Source organism: Syngnathus typhle, linkage group LG18, assembly GCF_033458585.1.
Source record: "Syngnathus typhle isolate RoL2023-S1 ecotype Sweden linkage group LG18, RoL_Styp_1.0, whole genome shotgun sequence".
Classification (NCBI taxonomy): Eukaryota; Metazoa; Chordata; class Actinopteri; order Syngnathiformes; family Syngnathidae; genus Syngnathus; species Syngnathus typhle.
This window is the reverse complement of record NC_083755.1, coordinates 5,221,931-5,235,098: the sequence shown is the minus strand read 5'-3', so window position 1 is coordinate 5,235,098 and position 13,168 is coordinate 5,221,931. Positions and strand designations below refer to the sequence as shown.

At 41.3% G+C, this 13,168-nt stretch overlaps 3 protein-coding genes across 3 annotated transcripts; 2 read left to right on the top strand and 1 right to left on the bottom strand.

Moving 5' to 3' along the window:
• The first annotated feature begins 409 nt into the window (after nucleotides 1–409).
• ccz1 (CCZ1 homolog, vacuolar protein trafficking and biogenesis associated) lies at nucleotides 410–4,847 on the top strand. Its single transcript, XM_061264858.1, has 17 exons — nucleotides 410–535; nucleotides 860–935; nucleotides 1,009–1,105; nucleotides 1,190–1,287; nucleotides 1,832–1,925; nucleotides 2,034–2,114; nucleotides 2,183–2,230; nucleotides 2,313–2,396; nucleotides 2,514–2,689; nucleotides 2,763–2,844; nucleotides 2,920–2,981; nucleotides 3,062–3,173; nucleotides 3,540–3,573; nucleotides 3,640–3,757; nucleotides 3,942–4,100; nucleotides 4,177–4,304; nucleotides 4,375–4,847. The coding sequence occupies exons 2-17, from the start codon at nucleotides 922–924 to the stop codon at nucleotides 4,428–4,430; spliced, it is 1,443 nt and encodes a 480-aa protein (XP_061120842.1). The 5' UTR covers nucleotides 410–535; nucleotides 860–921; the 3' UTR covers nucleotides 4,431–4,847.
• Nucleotides 4,848–5,228: 381 nt separating this feature from the next.
• dlgap5 (discs, large (Drosophila) homolog-associated protein 5) lies at nucleotides 5,229–9,583 on the top strand. Its single transcript, XM_061264571.1, has 16 exons — nucleotides 5,229–5,359; nucleotides 5,815–6,059; nucleotides 6,170–6,351; nucleotides 6,556–6,636; nucleotides 6,725–6,764; nucleotides 6,917–6,991; nucleotides 7,078–7,155; nucleotides 7,224–7,295; nucleotides 7,362–7,399; nucleotides 7,486–7,865; nucleotides 7,934–8,022; nucleotides 8,087–8,247; nucleotides 8,321–8,425; nucleotides 8,503–9,046; nucleotides 9,224–9,264; nucleotides 9,361–9,583. Exons 2-16 carry the CDS (start codon nucleotides 5,825–5,827, stop codon nucleotides 9,466–9,468), a joined length of 2,229 nt encoding a protein of 742 aa, XP_061120555.1. The 5' UTR covers nucleotides 5,229–5,359; nucleotides 5,815–5,824; the 3' UTR covers nucleotides 9,469–9,583.
• rsph10b (radial spoke head 10 homolog B) lies at nucleotides 9,579–13,138 on the bottom strand. The gene is made up of 17 exons (XM_061264575.1): nucleotides 12,895–13,138; nucleotides 12,739–12,814; nucleotides 12,446–12,514; nucleotides 12,208–12,375; nucleotides 12,024–12,109; nucleotides 11,812–11,932; nucleotides 11,487–11,666; nucleotides 11,320–11,422; nucleotides 11,131–11,228; nucleotides 10,879–11,068; nucleotides 10,704–10,812; nucleotides 10,556–10,635; nucleotides 10,318–10,466; nucleotides 10,144–10,248; nucleotides 10,006–10,065; nucleotides 9,875–9,920; nucleotides 9,579–9,792 (listed from the first exon to the last, which is right to left on the bottom strand). Exons 1-17 carry the CDS (start codon nucleotides 13,014–13,016, stop codon nucleotides 9,668–9,670), a joined length of 1,887 nt encoding a protein of 628 aa, XP_061120559.1. The 5' UTR covers nucleotides 13,017–13,138; the 3' UTR covers nucleotides 9,579–9,667.
• Between the last annotated feature and the right edge of the window lie 30 nt (nucleotides 13,139–13,168).

Here is a 13,168-nt window from a genome sequence, read left to right as displayed (position 1 = left end):
TTTTGCAAAAAAATCTTAGTCTCACACCAATACTTTGATATTCTCTGTGGGGAAAATATTTATAGATAATAGAAAATTTTAAATAATATAGAAATATCACAGATACCCTCAATAATTTTGCTGAATGCTCCACCACCATAATAATGAACATAAATTATTATTATTATTATTATTATTATTATTATTATTATTATTATTATTATTATTATTATTATTATTATTAGTAGTAGTAGTAGTAGTAGTAGTAGTAGTAGTAGTAGTAGTAGTAGTAGTAGTAGTAGTAGTAGTAGTAGTAGTTGTTATTGTTATTGTTGTTGTTGTTATTGTTGTTGTTGTCACGTCTAAAACTGACCGGGTGGAAAACAAGGCCAGCGCAAATGCCTTGTTTTCCTTCCGGTTGGTTTTAAACGTGACACTCAGCTGTCAAAAGCAGGAAGTAGACGATGTGCATCGTCTCTCCTCTAGTTCAATTCCATTTTCCTCCTGGTGAAACACAACGGCGTGCATACGAATCCTTTGATTTATGCACTGTAAGGTGAGGATTTGACTTTTTCATGAACGGTTTTGTTTTTGGTTGTTGTTTTGTTGGATGTCAGCACACCGAAAATCTTGCTAACTAAGCTAAGCTAACTTGCTAAACGTCCTAGGATTTATTTATTTGGAATGTCCTATTCGTTGCACTTTTTATTTGCCGAGTGGATTTATAAGAACAGGAACACAATTAAAAACGGTGTTAAAGCCACTGATTATATCAATAAAAAAAATCCAACGAGATTAATTCTACATTACATGTACATTAACAAATTATCAGGAAATCCTGTCAAAATTCAATTGCCTACTTCTTGTTTCACTTCTGCAGGCAAACGGCATGCTAGCAACAGAATTATTCGTGCAAAGTAAATCCAGACAAACGTGACACTGATGCTGATGATAAGGTAAAAACAGATTCATTTACTCCATAAAGTGATAAAATGATCTACTTATTTTCTCTTTTTTTTTGTCTTGTAGCCCCAGAATGGCCTCAGGAATGCAAGAGAAACAGTTCACAGCATCTCTACTCAATTTCTTTGTTTATAATCCCACATTTGGACCACGGGAAGGAGAGGTGATTTTCAATTTGTGTCTGAATTGGTCCTATTACCTCTGTTCTGAAAATGACTGATATAAGGTGATGTTTTTACCATATTAGGAAGAAAAAAAGATCCTGTTTTATCATCCCAGCGACGTGGAGAAGAATGAGAAGATCCGAAATGTGGGCCTTTGTGAAGCTATTGTCCAGTTCACGAGGTAGTCATTTTAAAAGGGAAACGTTAGAGTGCTGCTCACTCTAACTTATTTTTGCAAGAACCACACGGGAGACAGTATGCCCTTTTTGAGCACTTGCAAGTGGAGAGTCATTTGTCGCTGTGCGTACAGCGATGATCGAATGAGGTCTGATTTTGGATTCTTGCAATAGAGTATTTATTGAGATAAAGCAGGGTGGGGGTGACATTGGACATGTTTGGTGGTCAGCAACTGGTTAATCAGTGCGGAGGGTCCCAGCTCAATGTTTTACAAGGTTGTGGAAACACAAACTAGTGGAGCATTTTATATGACTAACTAAGCAAGAATGTTTCCACACCATTTGGAAAGTTTCAACAACTAAATGGTTAAACTTTTCAGAGTCAAGGAAAGGTAAAAGGTTCAAACAAAGTTAATAATTCTAGTCCACATTCCAACATAATCATACGTTCAAAATAATCTGTAAACCCTAACAGGAAATATTGTAATAGTGATGTATAGAAGTGTGATAGCAACTAATGTTTTTTTTTTTTTTTTTTTTTTTATCTAGAACATTCTGCCCAACAAAACCAGCAAAATCCCTGCACACGCAAAAGAACCGTCAATTTTTCTTTGAGCCTGAGGAGAATTTTTGGATGGTCATGGTAAGAATTCAAGCTTTTCACCTATTTAATATATAATTACTGGAATGCAATCAGTTATGTTTCCGTCCATTTGTTTTTGCGTACGTTTTTCTTTTTTTTTTTGCTCAGGTGGTTCGAAATCCAATGATTGAAAAACTAAACAAAGATGGAAAACCTCCCACGATAGAGTATCAGGAAGAGGAAATACTTGTAAGTGTTTTTTTTTTTTTATACTATCAGCTTTGAGTGTTTAACCATGCTTCCCTTACTCCCCCAAGGACACGGTCTATGGTGCAGTGGTAAAGCAGTGCTACAGTATGTATAAGGTAACAAGCCACCCCGTCTCAAAATATATATGCATATATATATTTTTTTAACCAACGTGTGATGTCATCCCTTATGCTGTAGCTTTTCAACGGTACCTTTAATAGAGCGATGGATGCCGGCGGAGTGGAGCTGCTAACTCAGAAGCTTGAAAAATTCTTCTACAGGGTAAAACCATATCCAGTGCTTCCTTAATTGTTTGCATTTCTACATTTTGTTTCCTACCCTGTGAGCACATTCTCAAAGTGACATATCAGCACATCAATTAATCACCGACATCTTCAGTACCTGCAGACGCTCCACCTGCAGTCCTGTGACCTCCTGGACGTATTTGGAGGCATCAGTTTCTTCCCGCTGGACAAGATGTCCTACCTGAAGATCCAATCCTTCGTCAACCGGGTGGAGGAGAGTCTCAGCCTCATCAAATACACAGCCTTCCTATATAACGACCAGCTCATCTGGTAACGGGACGGCTGCGTCGGCTCAGCTCGCTCTGATACGTCTTCAGGTGTTGAAATGGCTTTGTATGTGCAGGAGCGGCCTGGAACAAGATGACATGAGGATCCTGTACAAGTACCTGACCACCTCGTTGTTCCCCAGGCACTCCGAGCCAGAGGTAAGGTGCTGAGGATGTTGTCAGTATATATTTGCACAATTTCCCCCTCATTTGATTCCATCTATCCCCGTATAGTTGGCTGGCAGGGACTCTCCTCTGAGACCGGAGGTTGCAGGCAATTTGTTGCATTATGGGAGGTGAGTCCCGAAACCACGGTTGAGTAAATTTTCAACCCAAGATGATCATCAAATATACTTACACACAATGTCCTCTCCAGGTTTTTGACAGGACCACCCAACCTTAAAGACCCCGAGGCCAAATTCCGTTTTCCCAAAATATTTGTCAGCGCAGAGGATGGCCACGAGGAGCTGCATCTGATTGTGTATAAGGTAACGCGTGAATATAATGCAGCTAAACCTCACTTAGTGTTGGGAATCCCTCAAGGCCTATATAATTTGTATAAACAATAGCAACATTGTTCCCACTAATTGAGGACTGAAATGTGTAATTGATTCCAAATGCATTAAAGAATGGATTATTTCCCCTACACCCAGTTTGACTGCATGAAAGGAATGTTCCTAAAAGCCTTTCAGCGTGCGAGTGGATGAAACGAGTGCGAAATATGCCGCAGCCTTAACTGAGGATATGGATTTTTCAGGATTAGACTTGCACTTTAAAATAATGAGTATGCAGCACATCAATGTCATTTCAAACCTGTGTGACCTTCTTTCTGGGTTTGACCTGCTCTCTTTCAGGCGATGAGCGCCGCCGCTTGTTTTATGGTCAACGGTAAGCATCTAAGAGTGCAGTTTTTGTTCCAAAGCTACTTTTCTTCAACCCTTTCTTTCGACGCAGCCTCTGTGGAGATGACGAGGGAGTTTTGTGAGCAGTTGGATGGCTTGGTGGGGCCGCAGCTGACTTTGCTGGCGTCGGATATATGCGAACAATTCACCATCAACCGCAGGATATCAGGGTTAGTTCTACTTTATAACTGCTTGGCAGAACTAACTCGCAGAATTCATCCTTGAGGACATTCTTAAGGGAAGTCACAAATCTGATTTTGTGACCATTAGGCGTTTATAAAAGGATCATGCTGCACAGAATGCGTGTCGTGCTTGTTTTGTTGTCTTGCTTCTGCAATGTCGCCTTCTGTGCAGGCCAGAGAAGGAGCCTCAGTTTAAGTTCATCTACTTCAACCACATGAACCTGGCAGAGAAAAGCACGATACACATGAGGAAGACGGCCAGTGTCTGTCTCACGTCGGTTCATCCTGACCTCATGAAAATCCTCGGGGACATCAACTGTGACTTTGCCAGGTAAACCAAAGTACATCGACAATCTCAGGAGGAGGTTCTGGAAAATCATGTTTTGTATTTTTTATGCGTCTTCCAGAGTTGATGAAGATGAAGAGATCATAGTCAAAGCCATGACAGACTACTGGGTGGTTGGGAAAAAGTCTGACCAGCGAGAACTGTACGTGATCTTAAATCAGAAGAATGCCAACCTCATTGAAGTCAACGGTACGTGTGTGGCAAACTTATGTCATGCCAACCTCCAGTCTTCTATAAATATTGTTTTTCTCTTCTGCAGAGGAGGTGAAGAGGCTTTGTGCGACACAATTCAACAACATATTCTTCCTGGACTGATGGAATGAGCACAAAGACTCTTTGACCACACTACAAACTGTCAGTGTTCCAGGGTATCACGGCAGCATCAGTGTAATGCAATAGTTGCATTGTAAAATAAAAATGGCGGGGGAAGAAAAAAAAAAGATTTCTCAGCATTATTTTTAATTTAACCTTTAAAATGTCATTCCCTCTTGTAAGTAAGTGTATAAATATACTTTGTCATATCATTGTCTTTGCACATAATTTCTTTTTAGAGAGTTCTATTAAGATTTCCCTGTATGTCTTCTCATTGAACACCTCTGTGTCTCAAACTGGTGTCTGCATAATTGCTGTTTCAGGCTGCTTTCATCGCTCACTTTTTTAGACTATAACATCAAATCTTGTTTGTAAACAACTCTACTAAATCTGAATAAATTATGTTGTAATTTTGCAGTACTGAGAAGACTTTTTTTTATCTGGAGTATTTGTTTTATCTGTACAACGGCATGCTACTGAGAACATATTGTTTTCCTAAAATATTACTAGAATAGTTAATATTATATTTATTATATAATTAGTACTGTGTAAACGTTCATAGCATCTAAATAGCTTATTTACTTTCACTATCTGCTGCTAGAAACGAGAAAGCACTCAAAACTTTGAAGTTGCATCTCATTTTAATGCCTTGAATGTTTGTTTTTTAGATGAAGGCATTTGACAGTTTTGTTTTGTTTTTGGTATTTCCGTTTGTTTCTGTTTGACAGTTCAATAAAGATTAATTTAAAGAGAATAATAAAAAAAATGTCTAAACCGGAAGTACAATACTCAAAGAGCCAATGAGAAGTCACCAGTTTCGCAAGGTTCAGCCAATCAGAGCCATATAGATTGAATTTAAATTTGAAATTGCTTATGTTCATTTGAAGACGCAGTTGCGTGTATTTGCACTCTTTTTCTTTCATAATCAAAAGGTAAGATACGTTTATTGTAATTGATTGCCATGCAGTTTTGAAACGTTGTATTTTCCGTTTTTTAGTCGCTTGGTGCAGAGCCTCCTGAAAGCTACTAAATGACCTTAGGAATCGTAAAGAACCTGGCGAAGTTAAACTTTAACACGATGCTAACACGAAGTTAACACGATGTCTATGCTGTTTTCTTTTAACTTAAAAGTCTTACTCTCGGCCACAAAACCATGCATTTAATTGACCAACAATCCCATGAATTTGACATCTTTGGGTAATCGTTTGATTATAACCGAAATTGCTATTTGTAATGTGACTTAAGTAGAAGTACATAGAGTGTGTTTAAAAATAAATACTGACTAAAGATTCCAAAGGACTGAATTTTAAATGTATTTAAGTACAATAAAAAGCCGTCAGCAAAAAAATAAATACTACTGCTTTCTCTCTCTCACAATTTACTGCAGGTAAATCACCATGGAGTCCCAATTTTCTTACTTGAGACACCGGGACAACAGTGTGGATATGCTGCGGATCAAAATGTCCCGGAGGATCAGTCAGAACCAGAAAGAGAATCGAGAGCGAGCAATGGATGCACGAAGACAGCTGGACAATCTCCAGGAACAGGAACAGGAATTGGATGCCTCTTCTGTGTCAATCACATCATCAACAATGAAAGACTTAACAAATGTCCAGAAAAAGTCTGCAAAAGGTTTTTTTTCTTCCGCCTCCGTCTCACACACATGCATGTGCATTTTGAGCTTATAAATATGCACCTCGTTATTGCTAAACTGCTTCATCTCAAATCATGTTTATCTTCAGACAAGGCCGCAGAAGAGAAACGGAATCAGCTTGCACGCTGGAAGGAAAGAAAAGCTCTTGAGAAAGAGAAGCAAAAGCGAGAGCGGGAACGAAAAGGGGTGTTTAAGACTGGCCTCTATCATCCCAAAGACACGGTTTTCTCTTTGATTCCAAAATTGGAGGCTTCAACCAAAGCAAAAGAGGTAACGGCTAATTTAATAATGACACATTACCCAGAAGCTTAGCTGCACAGTGTTTGTTTGCAGACTATTTATAGAGCAAGAGTGTGACTTGGTTTCACCTGTCCCTTACTAATATGCTCCTCAAACATTTCATCACCTGCAATTGTATTGATGATAAACACTTTGGACAACCGACAGATTGATCTTGTGATAATTTCATTACAGACCACAACAAACACAGCTCTGTCACAGAGCAGCAGAGTCACCCGTTCAAAGACACGACAGCAACAGCAGCAATCGCAAAAGGTGCCACTTTATCTCATTTCCAATTATTTTTAAAATGCTTCGATTAGTTGTAGCTAAAACGTCGCTGTCCTTTCTTCTCTCTTTGTAGCTTTTGAAAACGCCCAGTTCAAATATGGCAGCAAAGAAAGGTACGTTGAATTTTCCTTAATGGGGGACATAATAACACAAAGTACTTTTGGTTTGTTTACTGGTAGTTGATGTCAAGTGTGTTTCAAGATCTGGGGGAGAAAAAAAAAGCCTCTTTTTAATAACTGCTGAATTTTTACTCTCCTGTTTTCAGATGCAACTGCTGCTCAGAGACCAACCAGGGGACAACCAGTCATTACAGCGGCTAAAAAGAATGAAGTTCGTGCAGGTGAGAGCACATCGTCAAAGGTGTAGTATGATTTTTTTCCCCACCACCTCATGTTGTTTCTCTATGTGCATTGGTTGTTGCACAAGGACCCTCTACCAGGGCAGCCAACAAGGCTGTTCAAGCAGCTCCTGCAGCAAAAAAAGAACCTAAGGACACCATTCCAGGTATAAATAATTTCTTTGGGATTACTAAAAAAAAAATCACTTCAATATGTTCTACTATTTTTACTTAGATCAGAGGAACACAAAGACACTAGCCGTTCTCCCTTTGCCCCGAGCCTCTGCGAACCAAAATAACTGCACAGGTACGGAATTGTGGACTCGTTTGGTCTCCTTATCAAATGAGAATAATGACTGGTCTTTTTTTGTAGATGACGGCCAGCTGGATGTCCATCCTCTTGTGTCGAAGGTAAGCATTTGATACCCATCCTGCTTTATTATTATTATTTTTATGTAACAGTTTTAACGTCTCTTGGTTCTTTCTGCTTTGTGAAGCTGCCAGAGTTAAATGTGGCGGACCATCTGGAGTCGGAGGGCGAACTTTACGAGGGCGAGACTTGTAGTTCTGAGGAGAATCCCGTGCCGTCCTCGTTCGCTCCCGAGGGCTTTGTGTTCCAAGCGCCCGCCGGCTTGGAAAACTTCACTTTTGTCCCGCTCACGCCTTCCTCGGCAAATCGTTTTTTTGCACCGAGGCCGATGCCACAGTACTTGACGCGCTCGCGCGTCAGCCTCTGCGATGTCGCTGTATTCCGAGATGCGTGTCTTGCTGAGCCAAGTCAATCCTCTCCCCCAAAATCTCCTCACCGCACTCCTCCTCCTCTCCCGGTGACTTTGGGCGGTCTCCTCGACTCAAAACACGATGTGGCGTATTTCAGGTAATCGAGCCGCCTTTTATCCCCAGAATCTGATTTGAGAGCTATTAATGTTCTTTTGGGATGTCCAGGTCACAGATGGACAACGAGACAGACAGACTGACATCGCTGTGTGATCAGTGGAAGAGCAAAGCCGAAGATGAGTCCATCCCTGAAGAAGGTGAGTCAACCAACTTCTTCATGCAGCTGATTTGTTTTGATTTGTTTTTCCTCTGCGTGATTAGTGAGAGGCCACATCCGTACAGCAGTGGGCCAGGCCAGACTGCTCATGAAAGAGCGCTTCAACCAGTTCAGCAAACTGGTGGATGACTGCGAGCTGCACCGAGGAGAGAAAATCACCACCTGCAGCGACTTGGAAGGATTTTGGGACATGATCTACTTCCAGGTTAATCGTCCGGACGAGGGCTGTGATTGTTTACAAAATGGCAGCGAAAGACGTCCAACGTTTTGTGTGTCAGGTCGAAGACGTTAACAAGAAGTTTGATGCCCTCCAAGGAGGAGAGGCGCGAGGCTGGGTGGAAGAACACAAGCCAGCGCCACCACGGCAGAGGAAAACAGTCAAGGTTACAAATTGAAGCGCTTCTTCGTGGCACCTGTGTTCCACATTGTTGCACAGTATGACAAATGTTTGTCACAACAGAAACCAGCCGCAGCACCTGCCAAGCCAACATCAACCAAAGCAGGAGCCAAGTCGGGTCTAGCAGCTGTGAAAGCGGCCATGAGAGCCCAAAAGAAGGCGGCCGAGGCCGCGAAGGCTGACGGTGGCGCCACTGATGCCGAGTCGTGCCCGTCCTCTCAAGGAGCACAAAGCCGCTCTGACACTGTGGTCTTTGATGGAGGCTTTTTCCATGTGGAGAGCCCAGCTAAGACTCGGAACTGCTTGAGGCGATCCAGCCGTCTGAGCGCCGCCGCGGCGTCTGAGCGCCTTCGCACGCCTCCTAGCTATCCAACAACTCCGAGAAGAGTCACTCGTCAATCCCTCGCATCGGGACAAACGCCCGCCACTCCGGTTCAGCACGAGCGCGCTCTCACTCCCCTCCGTCGTGTCGCCAACACGAGCTTCAGAAATTCACCGGAGCTGCCGCCAGTCACCCATCAGCCATCCCAAAGAGTAAAAAAATCCACTCGCTTCTCCTTTCTTGCGGGCATCCCTGCATCTGCGCCTCCGACTTCGCAGGAAGACGGTATGATGATGACACAATGTGCATGTTTGTATTTGTAACGGCTGCAGCTTTTTTTTTTTTTTTTTTTATAGCTAGTTTGGGGATCACTAGATTTAATTATTACCCCATGATCTCTCTCATGACACTTAAATTTTAGTCCACGCTTGCTGTAATCTGAATTGTTTCTCTCTTCAACAGTTTTGCTCGACGACGTCAAAGAAAATGCACAGCCAGCACAGGTTTGAAAGTTTTTCTGTTATGACTTTTGTTTGAATTAACACAAGCCAAGGATTTCTTAATAATCATCACTTTATATTTCGGTGCATATATTATAGGCGGAGACAAATCGGGAGACACTGCTACTTTTTACACCCAACACGGGCAGCAAGACACGCCAGTCAAGATGCCCCAATGACCTCATTTACTTCACTCCGCCACTGTAATATAGTTATCTAATGTCTTTTGTAACTCTGTTTAAGGGAACAACAAAAAAATCGTTTTATTTTGGAAGTTTTGTAACTTGTTATATTTACCGTAAATAAAGTTCTATTGAGGAAAGGGTCTTAAAGACTTTATTATGAAAAACTCATAATTGGTGTAATGGCGCTCTCTAGTGTGCTGAACTCTGTTGCATCTTGCTAATCATAATAAATGGAGAAGCTCAACGGCAGGGAAGAACATATGGTTGAAGAAGTGATGGATCTTATGACTCCAAGCATCCAGTTCACGGTCTTGGGCTAACGTCTGTTGCCACTGACGTGCTAGTGCTGGAGAAAATTAAAACATAATACACGTGACACACACTACTTGCATATTAGCTTACGAAATATGACAATTGTGTGCACAAACCTGAAGAAGATCGAGAGGGTCTTATCTTGGGGTAAGGACCCGTCATCTGTTGAGCAAATAGTCTGCTCTGTTACTGTGATTCATGTAATATATTTTTTTTTTTAATGCAGTAAACAAAAACAAGCACTCACCTGCTGACACTTGACCTCGCCGCAGCCAAGGAGAACCTCAAAGAATTCCAGGAATATAATCTATAGCACGAGTAAAAAAAAAAACATAAGCAAAATCTCAATAGATGCATTGTTAGCATTTTAAAACTTTAATTGGACCTCAAATTGCATGCAGGCGGACTGGTTGCCTGGGTCGAGGGCCTCTGCACAGATGATCTCGATGACCCTCACGATGGTTAAATTACTATCGTAGAGCTTGAGATCCTAGCGTGGCGGATTGAGAAATGGCGCTAACAACTCGTATATTCAAATGCATGATTAAATACAAGTTACCTCGTACATCCATAGAAGTTGCCGATTGGTCATGGTTCTGTCATCCCTGGAAGCTTTGTTGACCCTGGAGTAGGCCTGAAAAACCTTCCAGCTTTTCGTTAGGAAATCCACAGCCACAATGGTACGCTCCGGCGGCTTAAAAAGAAAACCTGGCCACAAAAAAAAAAGTTCAACGCAAACAGCCTTTTACATACATGAAGCTGGACAAAAAACTTTAAATAGAATCTATTCATCCTACCTTTTACATTTTTGGCATTTGGAAATATATCATCAACCAATAGTTTTGTGAAACATGCTGCAAGAAGGTGATTTGATGACCTACAAAGATTCGCAAATGAAAAGTGACTACAGAGCAAAAAAATAGATTTTTCTACATTGTTGCTTACTCCGCGTCGTTACGGTAGATGTAATAAGCGATGATCACGAGGCAACTGAGGAACCGGCTGAGCATTATGGGAGTGAAGGGGGAGTGAACCTCTGCTGGATCTGGGTTATCTGAAACAGGAGAGGCAAGCAATTAAGCATAGATGAATATATTCGTTGTTTAAAAATTGACCCGACCTCGTAAGTAAAGGTCGATTTCCACCAAAGTCACGCCGCGATGGTGGACGTAACAATCTTTAAGCATGCGCCACATTTGCATGCGGGACAGCAGGAAGGCGCCGCCCGGAATCTGGGGTTGGCCCAGTCGGCTGTAGAAACGATAGATGGACCTCAGCTCCGTCTTGTGCCTCAGCAAAACAAACCTCACCTGGTCAATGAACAACAAATTGATTATAATCCAGTTGATGTAAGAATATTGCGCAAGCTAACCTGTTTGTGCTCAACGTCTCGTTTTTTCTGAGGTATCTCCTCCAAAAGGCTATCGATGTTGACCGTCATGTCTGGTCCGAGAGAAGATTCGTCCATACCTGATGGCATTCATTCATCCGTTCTTAATAGCATTGTCATGTAGCGTTAGCTTTATCCTTTTTAGCGTGACGGGAAAATTATGTTGTTTACCATGTAGAACAGGAGCTTGGTTTGCTGTCATATTGGGGGTCACCATTTTGTCATTAAGGAATTGTCCTTGGAAAACATAGCCGTCCTTGAGGGTAACTTTCCCCTAAAGATTTAATACGAATGATCAGAAATGATCAAAAACAAGAAACAAATCTAGGTGAATTCACCTTCCCATGTTTTTTATTGTTCTGCCATCCACCCTCATAGATGGCACCGCCAGCGTAATAAAAAGTGCCTGGTCCGTGTCTTAACCCAAGAAAAAAATTCCCCGTGTACTGATTGCTGAGACGGAATTCAGCTCCGGGTTCTGTTCGCTTCATGAGCCACACGTGGGTACCGTGGCCTTGCTGCCGGAGAAAAAAAAAAGTGTAAAGCGGCACCTTGGTTTACACGTTAATACTGTCATGGACATTTTGGAATAAATTAAGCTGAAAGAAATCCATTCCAGCCCTCCTAAAACCTGTAGGCCCATTAGTAATTCCCATATTGTACCTGGACTCCATCATGCCAGTTCCCAATGTAGAGCTGTCCCAGGTTCAGCCATCTCATGGTGCCCTCTCCATTTCTCAAATTATGCTTCCACTCACCAAAATAAATATTACCAGAAGGGTAGCTGTCATGAGAAATTCAATACGGCAAATTGTTTTGAGTAAAATAACGCAGACGGAAACCTGAAAAAATATTTTCAATTTGTGACATCTTACCGTCTTACTCCCCATCCTTCTCTTTTGTTCATCACCCAGTTGCCTTTGTACCAAGAAGTCTCTTCCTGGTTATAATACACTGTGCCCTAACAAAAACAACAACAAAAAGATAAGGACTAGTTTCAACTGCAATCCCAGATCCAGCAGATATTAACATGATTTAATATCCAAAGTGTGGCGTCACCTTTCCGTGCCTCTTGCTGTGATTCCATTGACCTTTGTAGATGGCATTGCCACTTTTGTGCGTTCCGTTGCCATGCCTGACGCCATTGCACACGTCACCTTCGTAGGTGCTGCCGTCTGGCCAACTGTACTTGCCTTGGCCCATCGGTATGTTGCGCACAAACTCGCCCTATTGACAAGAAATACATGACACACTTTTCTAAACAAGTCATATTATTATTATGATTATTATATCCTACCTCATAAGTCACCTTGTCGGCCCATGTGAAGACACCGGTTCCATGCATAGTTCCCATGGAGAATATACCCTTAAAACAAAACCATGCTTTAGCTTCTTTACTAGATTTTTTTTTTTTTTTTAATTTCTGTGATGAAGTAACAAACATTTGGAGCAAACAGAACAGTAATGTATTTAATATGTATTTAATAAAAGTGGGGAAAACTTCATACTGTAGTCGAAGTTAAAAAATATATTGATGAATGATACCGCTAGTGTCTGCAAGATGCTTTATTTATTATTTATTATATGTACCGTATAAGAATGGTCTCCTTTAAACGTGGCTGTGCCTCTCCCATGGAAGTACCCGTCTTTGCTTTCCCCCTCATATCTGTCAGGGATAGCATGATCATATTCATTCTCTGTTGTGCTATTAAGTACAAAGCAGTAATATTTAATAAGTTTATTTACCTCTGAAAAGTTAAAACAAAGAACGAAGGGAGTTCAAATAAGCCATCGTCGTGCTGCTGCTCGTCGTCATCGTGATGCGGCTGTTTCGAATATCTTACTAAATTTGGACTCCCGTGTAGCATCTCGATATAATTTTTAATTGTTAGAATAACAAATATTAATGTGTTGTCATTGTGTACAAAGATTGTGGTCAAAAAGTGAAACGTGAACGGAGTGTTTCTAAACGAACGCGAGCACGAAAATAAACAAACTGGTTTCTATGGCAACCAGTAAT

Bases quoted from the DNA above. Each gene is read 5' to 3' on its own strand.
- rsph10b (XM_061264575.1), bottom strand. From the start codon at position 13,016: ATGCTACACGGGAGTCCAAATTTAGTAAGATATTCGAAACAGCCGCAT. The intron at 11,667-11,811 runs GTACAATATGGG...TTTCTCCGGCAG, and splicing joins ACTGGCATGATGGAGTCCAG to CAAGGCCACGGTACCCACGT. The intron at 10,066-10,143 runs GTCCAATTAAAG...CTCGTGCTATAG, and splicing joins CCGCCTGCATGCAATTTGAG to ATTATATTCCTGGAATTCTT.
- dlgap5 (XM_061264571.1), top strand. From the start codon at position 5,825: ATGGAGTCCCAATTTTCTTACTTGAGACACCGGGACAACAGTGTGGAT. The intron at 6,765-6,916 runs GTACGTTGAATT...TCCTGTTTTCAG, and splicing joins AAATATGGCAGCAAAGAAAG to ATGCAACTGCTGCTCAGAGA. The intron at 7,296-7,361 runs GTACGGAATTGT...CTTTTTTTGTAG, and splicing joins GAACCAAAATAACTGCACAG to ATGACGGCCAGCTGGATGTC.
- ccz1 (XM_061264858.1), top strand. The intron at 2,690-2,762 runs GTAACGGGACGG...TTGTATGTGCAG, and splicing joins TATAACGACCAGCTCATCTG to GAGCGGCCTGGAACAAGATG. The intron at 2,845-2,919 runs GTAAGGTGCTGA...ATCCCCGTATAG, and splicing joins CCAGGCACTCCGAGCCAGAG to TTGGCTGGCAGGGACTCTCC.